This window comes from Aphelocoma coerulescens, chromosome 13, assembly GCF_041296385.1.
Source record: "Aphelocoma coerulescens isolate FSJ_1873_10779 chromosome 13, UR_Acoe_1.0, whole genome shotgun sequence".
NCBI lineage: Eukaryota > Metazoa > Chordata > Aves > Passeriformes > Corvidae > Aphelocoma > Aphelocoma coerulescens.
In genome coordinates, this window is record NC_091027.1 from 16,533,868 (window position 1) to 16,554,482 (window position 20,615).

The window sequence follows — 20,615 nt, forward strand, 5'->3', positions numbered from 1 at the left end:
TGGCACGCCTGGCCAGAAAAGGGATAAAAAGCTTTACTCTGCAGGAAAGTGGGGAAAACCTGCTGCTGGTTCCATGGGGGATGTGTCCCACCCTGCTGCTCCCCCAGCCTTGGGAGCAAAGCTGACCCTGGTGTCCTGACACACACTGGCATTGTGTGGCACTGCCTGGAGATCACCCAGGGATCTCAGCTCTGTCTGCAAAGGGCACGGCACTCGCTGTCCCTTAGTTGTGCAGCCCAGGTGCTCTGTACAGCTCCACTCTGGGCTCAGCAGTGCAGTTTGGGGCTCTGGTCTGGGGCAAGCTGATGTGTCTGGGGTTGCAATCCCCTCTCCCCAGGAGTCTTCTTCTGGGGGCTGCCCCTCTGCAGCCATAAGCTCGGGTCTGTGTCCTGGTTCCTAGGGGTCCCTGCCCTGGGAATGGGCACTGTCACCTTCCCTGTCACTGCACCTCCTTGACAGCTGTAAGGAATCAGGAGCAGAGTTCCTGGCTCGCCCTCCTTGGTGGGGGGAAGGAAGTGGAGCGTGTGACTGCCCTGTGCCCATGGCCCTGCCGGGGCGGAGCAGCCACAGCCCCGTGTCTGTGGGACAGCGGCTGCAGCTGGGGCCGTGTGTGGTGAGCCAGGTGACACGGCTTGGGAGCCTGGGGAAGCGAAGGGCCAGCCCAGAGTGTGACAGCCCCCGTGTGCCGATGGGATGACAGCCCGGGGGGTCGGCAACGGGACCTGGAAAACTCCCAGCTCCAAGATCCCGGGAGCCTCTGGAAGGCGCTGGGAGGCCGGGCCGGTGCGCTGCCCAAAAGGGCCACACGGTGGCGGTGTCCGGCCGCGCACCGCCGGGAAAGCGGGAACCGAGCGGGACAGGGAATGGAGCGGGAGCAGCGGGAATGGAGCGGGACAGGGAATGGAGCGGGACAGGGAACGGAGCAGGATCAGCGGGAATGGAGCGGGATCAGCGGGAATGGAGTGGGAGCAGCGGGAACGGAGCGGGACAGGGAATGGAGCGGGACAGGGAATGGAGCGGGATCAGCGGGAATGGAGCGGGACAGGGAATGGAGCGGGATCAGCGGGAATGGAGAGGGATCGGCGGGAATGGAGCGGGATCAGCGGGAACGGAGCGGGATCAGCGGGAATGGGGCGGGACAGGGAATGGAGCGGGATAGGGGAGTGGAGTGGGATCAGCGGGAACGGCTCGGGACAGGGGAATGGACCGGGAGCAGCGGGAATTATCCGGGATCAGCAGGAATTGGCCGGAATCAGCGGGAACGGAGCGGGACAGAGGGAACGGCCCGGAACAGCAGGAATGACCTGGGGCAGCGGGAATGACCTCCTGGCGCGGGCTGGCTGGGCCAGAGCCCGTTCCCGTGCCCATGGCTGTGCCTGTGCTCATGGCTGTGTCCATGCCCTGGTGGTGTTTGTGCCTGTGCCAGCCCTGCCCACCTCCCTCTTCCCGCACCACCACTCCGTAGCAGGACCTTCCCCAGTGCCCACACCAGGCAGCAGGCAGTGGGTGTCCACTGGATGAGGGTACAGCTACTCCAGGGAAGCACGATTTCCTGCAGGCCCCTCACCCCAACTCCTCCCACCACCCCATCTCTCCATCACACCCATGCAGGGAGAGCAGCCAGAGACAGGAGCTGTGTGCCACACAGTGTTTTATTGAGGTGGAGTGGGGGGGTCAGGCAATGGGGATCAGCCCAGAGCACCCAGGGGTGCCACTACTGCGCCCTGCGGGCCATCAGCATCTCCCGGATATTGTCCTCTGCTTCCTTCACGCTCCGCTCCAGGTACGACTTCTTCTGCTGCAAGGCAGAAACCAGAGGAAAATCAGGATCCCCCCCCCAGCCCTGCCAGCACACACCTGGGTACCAGGGCCCAAACCTGCCCAGGCAGAGCTGTGGGTGCTGGCTGGGGCACCCACCAGGCTGCAGGTGTCCCATGTGGGGACAGCAGTTACACATTCCCAGAGGCACAGGGGCAGGTTCATGTTTACACAGACTGAATTTTGTTCCCCCCCTGAAACCTCAGAGCTGCCGGGGCTGTTGCAACACCAGCACTGCAAAAACTGGGAGCCATCTACCTCAGCAAGGAAGGAAATCAAATCAGATCCTATAACTCTTGCAGCCTAGAGAGGGACTGAGATGCCAAGGCCTCCTGATGGAAACAGCAAAACCCTCTCCTTGGGCACAAAAGGTTCTTTTTCCTAGCTGGGCCATTTTCTAACCCTATATCCTCCTTTCTATCAGAAATTCCCTGGCATCATCACCAAATACGTGTTTCCTTAATCATCTGTAATTAGACTGGGCTTGGCAGGGAAGCAGCCCCAAGATGTGCATCCCAAGATAGGAATTCAGCATGCAGTGTTTTTTCCTGCTAGTCTGGGTGCTCCTCTGTGGCTGGAAAAATCAGTGCTTGGCTCTTTGGACTATTTTCTCTGGGTTTCCAAACAACAGACACAACAGTCTCCTCTGGCCTTGCTGTGAGCACAGGCTCCCGTGCTGCCCATGTAGAGCCCTGCTCTGGGCCATGCCAGCTACCAGTGAGCACTGGCAGGATTGTTATTAACTTCCAGGAGTCCAGGCCTCATCCCAGAGCATCCTGCCAGAGGCTCTGCCAGTCACCTCTCCAGTGCCAGGAGCCCAGCTCAGCAGCAGTGGCCCCCAAAGCCCACCCAGCAGCCCAAGGCCAGGTGAAGGGCAAGAACGGCTGATGCTGCCCTGAGAGCCTCGCCCTGACTTCCGTGAGCCCGTGGGACTGGAGTCCTGTAATGCTGAAAATCCATTAGCCCATGGAGCAGTGCTGCTGCCACCACTGCCCCTCTGTCCCCTTGCTGTGGCACAGCTGCTCACTCAGCTGCAATGCCCATGCCATGGGGACATCGCTCCCAGCTCTGCTTCTAAAGGCTGAAGGGTTTGTATTTAAATACTAAAGGCTGCTCATGACAGCCAGGGCCAGGGTTATGGCTCAGGGTTCCTTGTCCCTCTCTGTGATCCCCAGGCACGTGGGGTCCCTTTCGCTTACAGGAACTGCTTTTGAGGAAACCACAGGGAGAAGAAGAGCAGCCACAGGTTCCCAGTGCCAGTGACTCAGTGACACAGGAGCAGGGCTCTGTCACCGCCGCGCTGTCCCCACGCTGCCCGCACAGACGTCGAGGGATTTCACACATAGGGAACTGAGTCTGAGGCCAGCAAGAGGAGACAGGCCCAAAAACCCCGCGTGGCTCTGAGCTTCACCTCGCTCTGCTGACCAGAGGAGAGTGGCAGCAGTAGAGCTGACTTCTGGGGGGTCATTTTTTACTAAAGTTTTTTTGAACACCACTAAATTAGTGCATGAAATGGTCCTGCCCTCCTGTCCTCTCCCCTGGCCCCATCTCCTGCTCCCACCGGGCAGCAGGAGAGACTTCCAGAGAGCAGCTCTCCACAAGCAGGCTGCCCAGCAGGACTGGGAGAGCCCAGGAGCTGGCAGGCTGCAGCCATGGCTCCATGTTCCTTCCAGCGGAATTTCAGACATCCCATTGGGAAGCCTTGCTGGCCCCACTTCCATGAGGACAAGGGACCTTGATGCAGCAGAGGAGCACCCACGTGGACCCACACTGCCCACCCTGCACAGTGACATGCTCTGCCCTCCCCATGCAAAGGGCCTGGGTTTAATGCCATTTCTGCACTTAGGCAGCACCTGCAGCCCCAGGCAGGGCAGGATTCAGGGAATTTTTCTTTCCCTCACTCTCCTTGGTCACCTAATTTTTGAAGCACAAGAATCTGTGCTGCTCCCAGTACTCCCTCCCAGAAGCAGTTTCCAGGGAGTCCCATCCCTGGGCTCCAGGAGCATCCTTCGAGCATCAAGGGGAGCCCTGCACCCGCAGCTGGGGGGCTGCAGACTCCCTGAGCTGTCCTGCAGCCGGGCAGTGCCGGAGCCAGCACAGGGGCTGGCTCCCACTCCAGCCCACAGCCCGGATCATGAGCAAGCGAGGAGCAGACGGGCGCCACATTTTCCAAGACACGTGGCAGAAGCGAGGTGTTTCTTCCCCAGGCAGGGAGAACTGCAGCCCGGCTTCTGCTTCGGTAATCACTGGAGAAGGAGCGGGAGCCTGCGTGCAAACCCCTCCTCGCTGCGATTACTGGGGTCTAGACAGGAAACTCTGTCTCTGCCGGGGAGCAGCGGCGAGTGAGCAGCTGACACACGCTCTGCCTACTCACAGCAGGGCCCAGAGACACGGCAGCGCAGCTCTGAAGTCATGCTGGAGGCTGTTCCGGTCCAGCCAGACCTGCCAGGCTGGTGGTGTCTGTTCCCTGAACGCCACCCTGCACCCCAAACCCCACCTCCAGCTTCCAACTCACAGCTTCCATTTGCACTCACAGCCCTAGTTAACCCTGTGTCCTCTGAGCCCCTGGTTTGAGCCAGCCTGTGGCTGCTGGGCTTCACCTCAGCACCCGCTGAGCTGATGCATTTCCCTGGGAAAATGTGTTTGCTGCTGCAGGTGATCATCCTCTGCTACCTGTGCCATGGCAAGTGCAGCCTGTGGGAATTCCCAGGGCAATGCCAAAACTGTGCTGCTGGTTTCAGTCCCTCGTGAAACCAAAGAGGGCCACTGCTCTCTGAAGCCTCTGGTTTCACTTCTACAGCTGTAGCTCCAGCGCTCACCAGTCTGGAGCCCGAGGGGACATGGCAGCAGCCCAAGGGGACATGGCAGCACACTGGCCCTGCACCACTGGCTTTGGTGGCTGCATGACCTGTGAGCTGCTGGCCCAGAGCTCCTACTCACTCGCCACACCAGTGCCCTAAACTGCCCCCACCCTCCCCCAGCTCCTGTGGGCCTCTGGACAGGTAAGGTGGGTGCCCAAACTGGCCCCAGATGCCACTGCCTGAGCCACAGAGCTCCAGGGAAGAACAGAGAAAGGAGACTGGCTTTGAGAAGGCATCAGGGGGAAGTTGCCACATGACACTGAGCTCCCAGAAAAGCCCCAGCTTCCGGCTGACAAGCAGGGCCAGGCTCCACAGCAGTGACCTGGCGTGCTGCTGTCCCCCTGCAGTCTCGCCAGGAGTGTGGCAAGGCAGGGCAAGGAAACCTGGAGGGCACGACAGGAAGCAGCTGGTGTCAGTCAAGGGCTCCAACCACAGCAAGGGGCCAGTTCCCCCTCCTGGTTCACAACTCCCACAGCCACTTGCTAGAAAATTATTTTACAAAACTCTCTTGTGGGGTGTTACTGAAACTTATTTCAGAGGAACAGCCTCTGACCAACAGCGCCAGGCCCTGCCAGCCCCCGCCACTCCCGGAGAAAGGTCAGTGCGTTCCCATGACCCAGGCACAGTTCACTCACACAGGGAGGGATGACCCAGGGCTGCAGGTCCCATCAGTGCTGGAGAAGCTTCTCCCCCACAGAGCAAGGAAGGGGAGCTGGAGGCTGCATGGAAGAGGGCACGTGGGAAGGTAGCAGGATTTGCAGCCACACGGTTCCAGGTGGACAGCACGCTTCACACGCATTCCAAAACGGAGCCAGCTGACCTGCTCCAGCCCAGGACAGGCTCTTGCATCCTCACTTCTTCCTGCCACAGGCCACCCACCAGTTCTCATCCACTCTCTCCTCTGCAGTGACAGCCCCCTGATCCCCCTTCTGAACCACACAGAAAGTGCTCTGCCACCTGCACTGGGACACAAAACCAACACACGGCCGCTGCCACAGCCCAGCGAGGTCTGGGCCATCTGCAGAACACTGACAGGGTGCAAACCCACAGAGGATGCCCCCTAAAAGCCAGTGCAGTCAATGCCTCCCAGCCTGCAGTTTCCTAATTCCTTTAAGCTAATACCACTCCCAACAACAGTTCCTTCCCCAGGCAGGAAGGGCTGCAGCACTTGGGAACGAGACAAACCACAGCCCTGATGATCTGTCTCAAAACTAGCCCCAAAGGAAGTGTTCTCACCGAAATCTGCTTTCTGGGAACAGAATTGCCATGCTAATAGCTGTCTGGCACCAGGATGGAGGGCAAGATCCCTCCTTGGGCAGCAGAGCCAAACCCACCAGCTGGGCCTCCCAGCACATCCTGGGGGAGCTCAGAAACTTTGCACCTCTTCTACCCCTGAGCATAGATGGGTCACCAACCTGGCCCATATTCTCCCCTGCCAGCTCTCAGGAGCCTTCTCCACTCCAAGGCTTCCTGCAGCCTTCCTGAAATACGTGTGTGGGGCAAGGGGCGAACTTGAGTGTGGTTCGGTACAGCTACATGGACTAAAAACACCCTGTGCCACGTCATCAGAACTGCAGCCAAAAATGGGACTGACCACTCACGCAGCCCCATCTGACAGACAATCACATCCATCTCCCAGGAACCCTTCCCAGGAGGGAGGGTGGCTGTACAGCTGACAGCTCCGCAGACAAAGCCGCCCAGCCTGGCAGGGAAGGCACCACCAGCCCCAGCCTTGCCTGCAAGGAGAAGGGAGGGCAGGGCGCTGACACACAATGGGCCTGGTGGGACGCACACCTGTGGGGGGCTGCAGGCAATGGCTTTGGGGAGAGCAGGCAATGGCTCTTGGGGGGTTCCACCAGCCCCAGCTGCCCCTGTGTTTTGCTGGCGTAGGAAGCGCAGGCTCCTGGAAGCACCAGCTTGGCCGGCCCCAGCCAGGGGCTGTGCGGGCAGCACCACGAGCCAGCCCTCGCCGTGCACGCTCCTGACCAAGGCGTGCTGGCGTGGCCAGCCTGTGCCCTGGCACGGGTGGCTGCAGCCAAACAACGTCGTAGGACTCGCCCCTGCCACCACCCTGCTCCTCGGCTCTCCCTTGCCCTTCACTCCCCATCATGAGCAGCGCCTGCTCCCTGACCAGCTCTGCGCTGTTTGCTTTTGGCAGCAGCTGTGGAAAGACTAGATTGAATGCAAATACAATTACAGCTCACACCCTGAAGAAGAAAAGGAGCTGTGGTTAACAGAAGTGGCCCATGGCCTTTTGACACGGAGGGAAGTCACCTCCTGCTCCAGCCTCCCACCTCCGCTCCCATTGCATCACGCTGCTGGAGAGGCCGGTGCTTCTCAATATGACGCACCCGGACCTGGCATTCCTGGCAGATTAAAGAGCCAGCATCCACAGATTCCACAGAAAGAAAAAACTATTAATCAGCTCCTCTTGGATGAGCTTTTGATGATCAAAGCACTGTCTTCCTCCCAGCACTGTGATTCAGACGCCTCTGCCTTCAGGGAGAGCGGGTCGGCCGCCGCCAGCCCCGTGTGTGGCAGGGCCTTGGCTCGAGCCGGTGGTTCAGTGGAACAGGGCACAGCATTCTCGCTCCACTCCAAGAGCCCAAACAGCCCTGTGCTCCCAGAGGGAACAGACACGGCAGCCCTGCCCATCCATGCTGCCATAGCCTCCCACTCACAGGTGAGTTTCCTGTGTCAAGTCATGGTTTATCGACTTTTGCTCTTCAAATTCCACTTCTCTCACGTCACCTCTGCAAGTGAAAGCAAGCTTCAACCTCTGACCTGCAAACACAGATTTCCTTAAGCCCAAAAAAAAATGTTTCCATGGAAATTTAAGCATCTAGTATTGGGACATGCCTATTTATTTCAGCCTGTTCTTTTTTCTCCCTTTTTTTGTTGTTTAAACTGTTTTTCTATGAACTTGTTTTACACCTAGCTTGTGAAGACAAAACAAGCTGGCAGGTCCCTTCCCAGAGAATCCCTCCCTTCCCATGGCTCTCAGCCTGCTTGGCTACCAGCCACCGGATTCTGGCATCCCACTCTCACACTCAGAAGGCTTCTGTTGAGGAACGCTGCAGTCTTCAGGCACGATGCAGTGCCTCAAAGAGGAGCCCTGAGACAACTCATCTTGTGACACCACCTCAGTAAACCTGCGGCTAGCCAAGAGCTTCTGTATCCCCCAAAGTTAACTCAAACCATTTTTGGAATTCCCTGAGGGCTCTGTGGGAAAGCAATCAGCAGATCCTGAGCTAGAGTTGGAAGCACATGGTTGGCTGGAGAAGGATCTTCCCTGGGAGGACAGCAAACTGTGCTGCCCAGGTACTGGGGGCCAGGCAGCAGCAGCCCGAGCTGCCCTCACTCTTGGGGCACTGCTGCTGTTCAGGGCTTGGCAGTGCCCAAAGTCCCTGTGGAGAACAGCGCTCCGAGCCCCAGCACACACACCCTGGGCAAGGCAAACATTTGGGTCAGACTAAGCCCACAGAAGATGATGTGCTGGGGACATGTGCTCTGTTTAACGGGATTCCACTTGGAACCCCTAAACAGGAAGGAGGCAGACCTGCTGAACAGCACCCAGCTGCTCCTGCTCCAGGAGAAGCTGAAATAGTGGACACCAGCAATGGGGTGGGGTAGGTCTGCAGGCAGCCCTACGCCCTGGTGGGTCCACCCAGCATTGGTCCTCACCCAGTTCAACACCGTGGCACATGTACACATTGGGAATTACCACTCTACAGCAACCACCAAATATTTAGATACACTTCAAGACTTTCCAAGCAGAGTTACTGCCTCAGGAAGTTGCCCAGAGTTTGCTCAAGAGTGAATGACCTGGAATAGGAAGGGAGCCCAGCTGCTTTCTGACGACAGCTGCTGACAGAAGCATGATGCCATATACCTAAGAGAAGTGATGATTCAGACTCTTCTGTTTTACCTCATCTCTTCCTTCCACAAAGTAACGGGGACCCACAGTCACTTCAGAACTACCTGGGTTAGAGTGTAGAAGGGAAAACATCAAGCACACAGCTACATTTGCCAACTCAGGAGAATCCTTAAAAGCACCTGCCTAAAGAACTGTTGGTGCAAATCCACCATCATCATGAACTGATCCTACCACAGCACAACCAGCAGGGCTTCCCCCATCATTACTGAAGCACCACGAAACCCTGAGGAACATACTCTGAAAAAGCTTAGTTGGAAAAGCCCCCATTAACTTCCATACTTGGTACCTTCAAGAGAAGAAGGGGCAAGGCAAGGGGCAGAAAGCCAGCCTGCCTGCCAGCCTTTCTGCCCAACCCCAGCCCCGTGGCAGCAGCACTTTGCAGACCCACTGAGCCACAGGGCAGCACTTCCAGCAGAGATGGAGACAGTTCCTCTTTGTGACTGGGAAATGACGGATTATTCCAGTGAACTCCTGCACCCCAGCCTGATGTGAACTACTACAAAAGCAAGTCGATAGGAACCTTTCAGTAGGTGGCAGCAGAAATGTATTATCAACCCAAAGGATTCCTTTAGGGACACCCCTTCTTGGCACAATTCCCCATGTAGAGCAGTTTCCAGGAGTACATTGCTCCAGGTCAGATACTGCACCCTAACCAGGGTTATGAATCAGGTCGAACAGAGAACTTGGGGAGGGGAAACTCACAGAGATTCTGAAAACCCCCACGTTCTGTTTCAGCGGAAGCGTCCCTCACCAAACTGCCTCTTGCAACATGTGGTAAGTTCCCTAACCCAGTGCCTCAGTTTCTGTGGTCCCACAGAGCTGGTGTGGCTCATCGGGATTCCTCCTGGCAGTAGGACTTTTGCAAAACCACACCACACCTTTCAGCTCTTGCAGTCCTGGCCAAACAAGGCCACTTAAAAAGAAAAATCATTTCCATAAATTTCAAAGACAAATCAGCAACAAAAAGATGATGTCATCGCCCAGTTAGGCAGCATCCCCCCCTCCCCACCCCGTTCAGACAGCCCTGAACTCAGAGCAGCCACATGCCCACCACCAAGGCATTAGGGATGGAGCAGGGGGTGACCCCGGCAGTGGGGACAGCAGGAAGCGTGACGTGAGGGCTGCCCCGCATACCTGGGAGCAAGGTGTGGCTTTGTAAAGCTGACTCAGGGCTGGGTCAGGGCTCCAACAGGCAGGAGCACGCTTTCCAAATAATCGTTTCCTGTTCTCCCCAGGCGAGATGGAGGAGGAGATGGAAGCAGGATGGAGGTTTATCGGGCACAGATAATCCCCCTCCCCAGAGCTGCTTGGCACAAAGGCCAGCCAGGAGCCACTGCAGGGGCCTGGTGACTAAGGCAAGGACAGCAGTGCTGGGTTTGTGACTAATTATTACTCATGCAAGGAGGAATTTGGAGAGGGACCCGCATCCAGCTCAGCTCGTTGCTTTGGATACTTCTGCAGCCATAAGCACAAAGGAGAGCTTTGACAATGAATCAGACCCTGCTCTAAAACGACAGACTTATCAACCAACTTGGTGTTAAAATGATTTCAGTGTAACCATAAAGGCAGCCTAATGCTAATCAGAGGAAACAAGCAATGTTTTCAGGCTCAGATGACTAAATGTAGGCTCCTGGATGGACAAAACCATTTAGACACAGCAGCAGAAGTGGGTTTTTATTAATATATAATGTGTTTCACTTTCCTTTGAATTACAGAGGAATGTGAGTGTACCAGCAAGAGTTGCTTGAAAAGTTTTCTCTGTTAGGTTGTTGGGTTTTTTTTAATCAAGAGTAATCCCCCCTCCCCCCAAAAAAACTAAAAGAAGTTCTGAGATGCATTTATTTTGAAAGCATATCTATAACTAGCCTCTAAAGGACTTAAAAGGAAGCAAACAACCCCCACATTAATTATTCTCTTGCTTTTAAAATCTACAATTATCCACCTAAAAATAAAGGTAGGAACAGTGAAAGCAAAGTCATCAAATTCCAGTTCTTCCTTCATAAAGCCTTTGCCCTCTCAGCTCGTTTGTGTGCTTACTTTGCAGTCTGCAGTACAGGGAAGACTAACAAAGAATTACTAATTAAACAACTGCTTGCAAAAACCTGCGAGTTTGAAGACTTGTTGCAGTGAATGATTGCTCCAAATGAGAGATCCAGCCTTGCCACTCCATACCCACACACATGTGATGATATAAATACGTCATTCCACTCAAATCAGCATCACCCACAAGCATTCTTCACAAAAACGTGGTGAGACACCAGTTTTTATAAGCGATCCCAGGCCTAAGGTGGTGGATGACCCCTCCAGAGAGCTGGGAATCCCCTTTCCCCTTTGAAATGTGAGAATTTCTTCTCCCTGTGCCTCTAAGATTCCAACATCATGTTTTGCAACCAGTGACTTGTGCACTATTTAACACATGACAAGCTTCTTACACAATTTTCAAAGCAGAACATACTGTTATTTGATCTTTATCTAACAAATCTAACATAGGACTAAGAGCCAGCTTTTAAACAGATCCACCTCCTTCCCTGCAGATACTGAGGAGCACTTGTTGCCTTTAAAAGCTGCAAGGTGCTAGCTGCACACAGCTGATTTCCATCTGTCTGCAATGAAAGGTGACAGTCACATAACAGAGAAACACCCATGAAGTTCAGCTGTAAGAATACAATCCTTTTGCCACCCACATTTTTGACAAACAAGACAGACCTTGAGGCTTTAAACATTAAAAAGCAAGTGAAGTGAATGATTCCTCACAGCTGTGAAGGCCTGTTCTTCCTGTAACCATCAGCAGAGTCAGTTTAGGGAACAGAAAGAATTAGAGAAGCATTAGCTATGCCCCAATTCCTCCAGTATTTACCTTAAATTGTGTGGCCCCAGTCCAATGTGAGGAGGCCTTTCCACAAAGCAGGATTTTGTGCTGATAGCATTAGCTCTGTGACCATTACACTCTCAACCTCCTCAAAATTTTGTCATTTTAAAGCCTATTTTTCTAATTGCTCAAAGTCATTTCAAAAATCAGGAATGAGAACACAGATTCTCCTCCCTGTAAGACAGCCAGACCTATAGGGGGAAAAAAATGAGCTTTGGCTACTCCCTTCTTCAAAACAAGGCTCTCATGGAGGGAAGACCGTTGGTAACAGCTCTGCCCATGCAGGCTGCACTCTGCTCTCCCATGGGAGTGCCTGTGGATGCTCTGCAGCTGACAGGCAGGCAGCTGGACCACCCATGCCCTCAAAAAGCAAGCTAAGCCTCCAGCCTTGCAGCCTGAAACACAGCAGCAACCCTCAGTGAGGGCACAGACTAAGACACGGGATGACACCAGCCAAGAGAGTCAAGATGAAACACATTTCCCAGGAACACCACCAAGTCCAAATGTCTGTGTCCAGAAGGACCTGCCCAGACACCCACAGCTGCCTCAGACACACAAAGCCATGCAAGATGCTGGGTATTGCCTGGCCTGGTCCCCACTGAGGGTCTGATGAGGCTCTGCAGTTCATCTTCATGCTAACATCCATTATTTGTGGAGATCCCATAGCTTCCTCCTAAAACGTCCATGCAAGCCCAAATACTAATCCTACACAGTAAATTCACTTCCATACTCCACCTGTTGCCACGTTAGGTGTCCTGCCTCCCTCTACAGCAAGCAGAGGGACTGACCTTGCCTATGCACACACGGGGAAACAAGGGGCAACTTCAGTGACAACGTGTGTTTAAAATCCTGCCCCCGGTACGTGCGCACACGCCAGCAACGGAATGAGGGAACAGCACCCTCATCCAAAGTAGAATCTGCTCCAGGTTAATGCACAGAGGGTTATTCTTGAGGCTTCCCCTCTCCAAAGCAAACAGGAGCATTCCTTATTTCCCCCTGTTTAGTTAAAGAGCCCAGCACACATTCCTGGGCACTGGCCTACCCCAAGCAAACCATGCGATGAGAACTTCTGCGCTGTAAATCCCTGGAAGAAATTGGTCTAACTTGGGAACAGCTTAACAATTGCTACCTTCTGATGGACGCTTCGTGGTCTGCAAAGAGAACCACAAATCTCAAGAGGCTTGTTTTCACATCGTTAAAGCCACCCACAGAACTGGCCTCCATGCTGAGGGTTTCAGTACAAAATGAAGGAGAGCTGCCACCGGAGCACGTCGGAGCCGAGGCCACACCGAGCAGGTCCATCCCAGCCATACCTGCCCCAGGCTTCAGCGCTTCTCCCCAGCCACACCTCACCTGCAGAAATCTCTGTTCCCACAGGGGAAGAAAACACTGTTGTGGCAAGTGTCAGAGCCGACTCATCACGGCAGGGCCACCACCACTGCGCCTCAGGGCTGCAGCAAAGCCATTTTAAAGCTCCCAGAAAAAGATGAGAGAAATGGAAGCCGCAGCACGAGCAAGATTGTGCTCAGGCAACACTGGGGAAGAAGTCGGTGGTCACCTTGAAGCATTTCAGTGCAGTCACTTTGTAACTTCACGAAATTTGTCACTTTGCAAACATCACCTGAGGCTTTAAACATGGAGCACAGTGGTGTTTGAGATCACAGTGTTCCTTCCTTCACCAGGAAGGAGAGCAAAGACATTTTCTGTGTGGAATAGGGAAATTGGACATGGATCCAATCCAATCCAATTTAGGGATCGCATGAAGGATTTCTGAATTAGAAATCAAGCCTTTAGGTACAGCTGTCTTGATTATATTTTCTACTCCAGGCAGCCAGAGAAAAAAACCAACCAACCCTTTATCTCTGCAGCAGTAAACTTTCAGTCTCCCACAGGCATGTGAAAGAATTGCCTGGGAAACAAGCACACAGCTATGTTGTGGTCAGAGTTTAAAACCAAAATCCAATTCAACCAGAAAGCTGCAGGTTGCTTTTGCCCTTTTCCCGAAGGAGCTAAATTCAGTGGCACACAGCAGACGGAGCTGCCCAGCAGAGCCTCCCCCTTATTTGTTATTTTTAGCAATTTAGTCTGACAACGCCTGACAACTAAACAAGCTGAATATAGCAGGAGAGAAGGGGACTATCAGATATTATCAGAGAAAGCACACAGTGATAATCACTTTCTCCACCCCTAATGAAGAATCAATTTTCCATGTCTTTATAACATCATAGAGTTTGTTCTTTTTAAAATGCCACATTTAAAAACAGAATCCATCTAGCCCTACAATGGAAACGGATAACATTTCCTGAAACAAAGCATTGTTCCACCCCTCACATATCATGTTTCCTTAAAAACAAGGGAAGAAAAACATTACTTGGTTTTTCTCCTAATACTGCACAAACATTGCTGAGCTAAAAAGAGTCTGTGCTCATCCCTTTAGAATGCTTTCAAAATAGATTTAACACATACCCCTTGCACCGTGAAACACAACAAGAATTTGATAGTATCAGGACTGGAAAAATCCAATGGCTCCTGCTAAGCAGGACGTGTCCCATGCCAGTGTGTGAGGAAGCACATGGCACCAATCTCTGGAGGTTTGGGTAAGCCCTGTTGGCACAGCCTGTCAGCAGGCACAGCTATTGTGCCAGCAAGCCTGGGCAGTCTGTTTGGATTCCAAAGGATTAGATAGAAGTTGTGAAGTTCAGAATGCCACACAGGTGTGTATGAAGTCGACAGGCTGAGAACAGTGGGGCTGTTCAGCCTGGAGACGAGAAGGTTGTGTGCAAACCTCATAGCACCTTCCAGGACCTGAAGGGAAGCCAGAGAGATACTCTTCACCAGGAACTGGAGTGACAGGACAAGGAACAATGGGTTCAAATTGAAAGAGGAGAAATTTACATGGGAAATTATTAAGAAATTCTTTACCACAAGGATGATGAGGCCCTGGCACAGGTTGCCCAGAGAAGCTGTAGCTGCCCCATACCTGGAGCATCCTGGTCTAGTGGAAGGTGTCCCTACCCAAGCCAGGGGGGTGGAGTGAGATGATCTTTAAGGCCCCTTCCAAGCCAAACCATTCTATGATTCAATATATATACTTAGATATATTCACGGCCATACACAGCTTTAACAAGCAGGGTAAAGCTGCCTTTGGTTTTCTTCAGATACTTCTGCAGAATAACTAACTGCCCCCTCATGCACACCCAGACCCCTTGGTGCTTTCAGAACACAGTTCCTCTCACCAAGCATAATGCCTGTTCCAGATGAGCCTTATTTTCCCAGCCCTTTACAAGGACAGCTCTGGCTGTCCTTGCTGCTTTGTCATGTGGTGAGCAGCAAGGAGGCCCAAACCAGCAGCATCCCATCAATTTTGTGATGCTGCCTTGAAAAATACAATGCACTGCTTCAACAGTGGAGACACCCATGCGAGGGAAGCGAGGGAAAGGGAATGACTACAGTCACATACTGCAGTGGAGAGTGTCAGAGGGAGAAAAGGCACAAAACTCCTCAGGGTTTTCAAAGTTCACTGGCAGCTGTGAATATCAGCAAAACCAGCTCACACCTCTGGAGCAAGTTAAAGACACATTTTCAGGAACAGACAGCTGGAGATCTCCTTGCTACGCAGCTGGATGGATTTCCAGAAGAGCTCAGCATTGAACCCAGCCCTCTGTGCTGTGCTCCTCTGCAAACAGCACCAAGGTAGAGGGGAGAGCCTATCTCAGATTCAGGCATGTATCAAAAAATACACATTTCACAACCCTTGGCAATAATGTCATCATAGCAAAGCACAATTGCCTCAAGCTCAGCTACATGTGTTATGAGATCAGCCATACCATAGGGCACTGGGGGATTGCTCTGACCAGCCTGATTCAGCTGTGCAAAGTGAGAAATGTAAGTCATAAGGTAGTTAACAATGTAAAATATAAACCTAAGCTTTAAAACCCTTCCAGTTTTAATAATGAATGGAGGGATGTTTAACCTTTCTTGGTTTGATATTTATTTTACAACGAAGCAGTGGAAGCACAAGGTCACAAAGTTTCACATTCTTTCCTGCTTCGGTCACAACTTGTTTTCAGGACAGCAAAATCCCCTGCTCCTGTGATAAGTGCTCTCTGAGTTGGACTCAGGTATTTCCCCTGAAATCTCAGTTTCCCCCAGTTGTCAGCTAAAGTGTTTGTCCTCTTCCATGGGGAATCCCAGGCCTAAGGAAAACCCTCTTCAAAAAACTGCCACAGCCAACTGGAAGGAGATCAGTTAAAAGATGGACTTGAATGTTCACTTAAAACAAACTTTTGAATGTGTTGGCAATCTGAGCCCTACTATTCATGATTAAAAAGAAAAACCAGCCCATCTGGGAACCACCTGTCCACTCCAACCACCTTTTGAGACAGTTGCTATTGCTGGAAACTTCAACTCAATGACCATAACCAGAGATTCAGCAACAGGGAGCTACGAAGCAGAAAAACACATTTGTGAAGCAGTCAGTTCTGAGGCTTTGTGCAAGAACAACAGAGGTTATAATTTGTGGGAAATTCCATCCATTCTGCTGAACTCAGCGACCGGGAAGTTCAGGAGGTAAGATAATTCCCCACCAGGAACAGGAAGAAACCCAGATGGCACAGCTGAAGGGCACAGTAGCCAAGAAGCTGACCACAGCCTGCTGGAGCTGGCAGGGAGGGACCCCAGGGGCAGTTTATAAACAGGCTGCCAGCCACATTCCACCTGCTTCCAAACCCAGAGGTGCTGCCAGCCACATTCCACCTGCTTCCAAACCCAGAGGTGCTGCCATGAAGTCCTCCAACCCCAGTTGCAGGGCTGTCTTTGCACAAAGCCACTGGCATCTGGGATGGCTCCAAAGGAGCAAGGATACAATTGCTTTTATCACATAACCATAAAAATGACTGTGCCTTGCCTGCACACCCCCTTAGATACACAGCCTGTCCACTGAGCACTTGTTGACCTGTGCAGAAAGAGTCCTCGTGGGCAGAAACACAAACCCTCTTAGTGTCTGGCACAGACAACGCTCCAGGCAACACAACATCTGGGGTTGGGCTTGCTCCACAGCTCCTCAGGCAGGATGAGTTTTAAGAAGGGATTAAAAAAAAAAATCCAGACTCAGCTTCTGCTTTAGTGTAAGTAGGAGATAACAGAGACAGAACTGCACAGATCTGAGTGGGTTTGAACACAGACTTCCTATTCCTGCTTGTCCCTACTTATTTGGTCTCCACATCACTTTCTCCAAAACAATAACAGATGGGAAAAGCAGCTTGACACAACTTGGTCTTTGCTTTCTCTGTCATTCCCCAAAGACCAAGAAACAGGGGTTTTTATTAATGATATTTTAGGAGCATTATAAAAAAACCACACTAACAGCCTTGGAAAAGTACATTTTGCACTTCTTCTCAGAAGAACTGTAAGCTGTACACGCAGCCACAAGAAGATAGTCAAGATTCACCAGATAGCCTGTTTGAACACTGGGACTTGCGCAGACACTATTTTTTATTTCCTAGATATCCTTCTCTGCCTTGAATACTCCAACCAGATAAACACAAGAACACAGAAGTGCTCTGACCACATTGTCAAAACAAAGTCCCATCTCCCCACAGATCGGCTCTTCAACAGCAGCCCCAAGCAGATGCTTAGGGCAGAGTGTAAGGACAGGGCAGGCCTATATGGTACTTCCTCTTCATACTTTCCCACCCTCCAGACATTTTTAGCTCAGGAACTTCCTGAGCAGGATGCCATTTCTACATATTTGGTAATTCTCGATGGATTTCTCTTCCATGAATTTGTGCAATTGTTCTGAGCCAGTGTAACCTTTAAATACCCAAAGCACTGGCAAAGTTTTACATCACTTATCTGCTGCAAATAACCACACAAACATCCTTTTGCTTGTTTTAGACCTTGCTCTTACCAATCTCATCTGAATCCCTCACTCCCACTTTTCATACCAGGGCACAGAGCGAACAATCAATCCCTACTGGTTTGTAGAGCTAGGAAAGGAACCAAGTGCCTTGAGTTACTTGTAGGTTACTTGTAACAGGCTGTTTCACCTAGTTACAGTCCTTCAGCATGAAAAGTACCAGATAAAAACAAGAGATGTAGCGAACAGCATCTTATTGACCTTTAATGTTCTACTTTCATCATCATTACTTGCCAAAAACTTACCTCTAACTCCTTAATTTTCTCTTCGGCTATTCTCTGTTTTTCTAAGAGCTGATTATGAATCACTCCTTTAGGCTGAAGAATAAACCTACAAGTGAAAAAGAAGAGACAGAAAACTTTGGATGCTTTTTACACTAGTGCTCCCCAGCTGCACACCAAGTTAAACTAGAGCCACCTCTGCTAAGTGTTCATCCTCACTCCCATGCTCTGGACAGAGATGGCAGAAATTGCTCTGACAGCTCCCAGAGCCCACCAGGCTGGTCCCAAAGGCTCACCAGCCTCACCTATGCTCTGGGAGGATGAACATGGACACACAGAGATCTCCCTCTATCATTCAGCGTCCTTGAATGATCTGGAAGCAGTTCTGGCACACAGCCAGCAAGGGGAGTCTGTCAGCACCTTCCCTTCAAAGGGATTTAAATCAGTTGATGGCATGTAGTCAAGGAAGACTCTTGACGGGTAAGAGCTGTTTATTAAGGGTTTAGTGCTCACAAGGTAAACAAACCCGCACAATAAAACCAAAGCTTTCCACAGGAAAAGGCTGAGGGAGTTGGGGTTGTACACCCTGGAGAAGAACAGGCTCCAGGGAGACTTTACTGCACCTTTTCAATGCATAAAAGGGGCTTATATGAAAGACAGAAAGAGAGATTTTACCAGGATCTGTGGTGACAGGCAAGGGACAACAGTTTTAAACTGCAACAGGCCACGGTTCAGTTGGACATAGAGAAGAAATGTTTTACACTGAGGGTGGGGAGGACCTGGCACAGGGTGCCCAGAGAAGCTGTGGCTGCCCCATCCCTGGAAGTGTCCAAGGCCAGGTTGGACACGGCTTGGAGCAACCTGGTCTAGTGGAAGGTGTCCCTGCCATGGCAGGAGGTGGAACCAGATGGTCTGTGAAGAACCCACACCCTTCTGTGATTTGACAAAACAGAGACAGTGCTTCCAGCAGAAGCTATGGAATTTTCACAGCTCCCACTTCTCAAGCCTTAGCTTTAACCCAACCTCTCACTGACCTCCAAATTTCTACACTTTCACCAGCCAAAGGGTTCTTCTGTGGAGTGGGAAGTGGCTGCTTTTAACTGAAATTGTGGCCACTGGTTTCCACTTGTTCTGTTTTCAGTTGCCAAAGGGATTTGAAAAATGCATCCATAACATCTGAGTCCTGCTTGCCAACAAGCAGAAAGGTGCCTGCCTTGCTCAGAGAAGCCCCTGAAGGAGCACCAGCATTCAAAGCAGCTCTCCAGCACGTGGCACTGGCATCCCACAAAGAGGTAAAGGACAACTAAGTTCAAACGAATTTTAGGAACCCTGCATGGCTGTTTTTCATCCTTCCAGACATTAAGAATGTACAAGCTGCAGATTCATCCCCTTCCCTACTTAGAAAGTCCCCCAGGGGATTTAGAAGGAGCCTCCGTGGGTCATACCAATGAGTTCAAGGTCTCCTCTAGCACCAACTAGGGTCAATGTCTTCCTGCCAGGTGACAACAGCTCATACTTCAACAGTTAAAATGAGCAGCTTTAGACAGGGCAGAATCAGAGTGCATTCCCCGTCTGCTACAGAAAAACCTGAATTCAGTTTGCAGAGTCATCTCCCACGACAAATGACATTATTAACGCGTTTGCTCAGAGCCTGGTAAACACAAACACGGATCTGCCACTTGGCTGGAAACCCAGTGCCCTCTGCATCAGAAACCCAGCCAAAAGGAACACTACCTGCCACACGCATTCCTGAAACGCATGGGAGGAAAACCGTGGGTAATTATAATAGGTTTCCAATTAAAACTCTCTTTGGGGCTGCTATTAACTGCACATAGAAGCGCCACCTCCTCCTCCTCCCACTTCTTTCCCTGTTCCGCTTCACCTCCTCTTCTCCACAGGAACTTCCGCTACATCTTTCATGTTGCAATTTTCTCAAATCTCTCTCATTTTTTTCCCACTCTTGGCTCCTGCTTATGCTGGCATCATCTTTGCTCTCTATCTGCTCCTGTTCTTACCAACACAGCTCACTCAGACTCTCTTTGTCCCCTCAATCCCCCCCTTCCCCTTGGGAGGTGTCCCCACCATTGACCTGCACGCAGTGGTGATGGCTTGGGGTCCTGCCATACACCAGACTGCTGAAATAACAACACAGGTGATTTTGTGAAAATTAAGTTCAACACCACCCTTCTAGGAAAGAGAAGTTATTTTCATTGCTTTTAGATACAGAGCCTGGATCCAGCCAGAGAAGAGGTACTTTTCAGGACCACCAGCAAACACATCATTTTGATGCTCTTACCTCAGGCCTACAACACCAGAATAAAAAATCAGCTTTCACACACACCCCCTGTAGGCTCAAATTTTGCCTTGCTTCTGCAGTAGCTGCCATTAGTGAAAAGCAAAGCTGCAAGATGCCTTCTGTACACAAAGCCATCAGTCCCTTCCTACGTCACTGCTTCCCTGAGCCTGCCTGTGTATGTGAACGTTTCCTGAATTATTTCCTTTTTTTGTGGGGGCAGCAAAGAAGAATACAATCCCTTCTCATTTGCTTCCCCAAATTGTACAGGAAGATTGATCATTTTGGTTTCCCTGACGTCCCTGGTCTAAAAAACAAAGTTCAACACCAACACAGTTTGAGCAATTTTCCCCATGCTGCAGCTGGGAAGGTCCCTGCTGGGTGACAGGCACTGGGCGATCCCGGCTGGCTCGGAACTGCTACAGGCACCAAAACCTCCAACAAACAACCGGCTGACTTCACTTTTATTCTGCAAATGTCAACAGCAGTCATCAGGGAAAATATCCTCCCTCCCACCCTCCTGCAATGCTCTGGCAGACATGCGACAGCAAATTAAAATTGGATGGCTGAAATTAGCACTGACGAGACTTATGCGGGCAGCTGGGCACAAATACAACCACCCCGAATTTGCCCGCTATAAAACAGTGGGCTGGAACCTGTGTCCGTTCACAAACTTGCTCAGAAGAAGATCAGATGTCC

General features: G+C 51.6%; 1 protein-coding gene across 3 annotated transcripts in view; it reads right to left on the reverse strand.

Annotated features, from left to right (window-relative positions):
* Positions 1–1,634: 1,634 nt before the first annotated feature.
* PFDN1 (prefoldin subunit 1) overlaps positions 1,635–20,615 on the reverse strand; it is a 39,016-nt gene continuing 20,035 nt past the window's right edge. For 2 of the 3 annotated variants that reach the window (XM_069029018.1, XM_069029017.1), the window contains exons 3-4: positions 17,648–17,732; positions 1,635–1,798 (exon numbers count right to left, since the gene is read on the reverse strand). In XM_069029018.1, coding sequence (XP_068885119.1) covers positions 1,715–1,798; positions 17,648–17,732 — 169 coding nt within the window. In that variant the 3' untranslated portion in view covers positions 1,635–1,714. The remainder of the gene's footprint in view (positions 1,799–17,647; positions 17,733–20,615) is intronic. The other variant, XM_069029019.1, reaches the window with a different exon arrangement.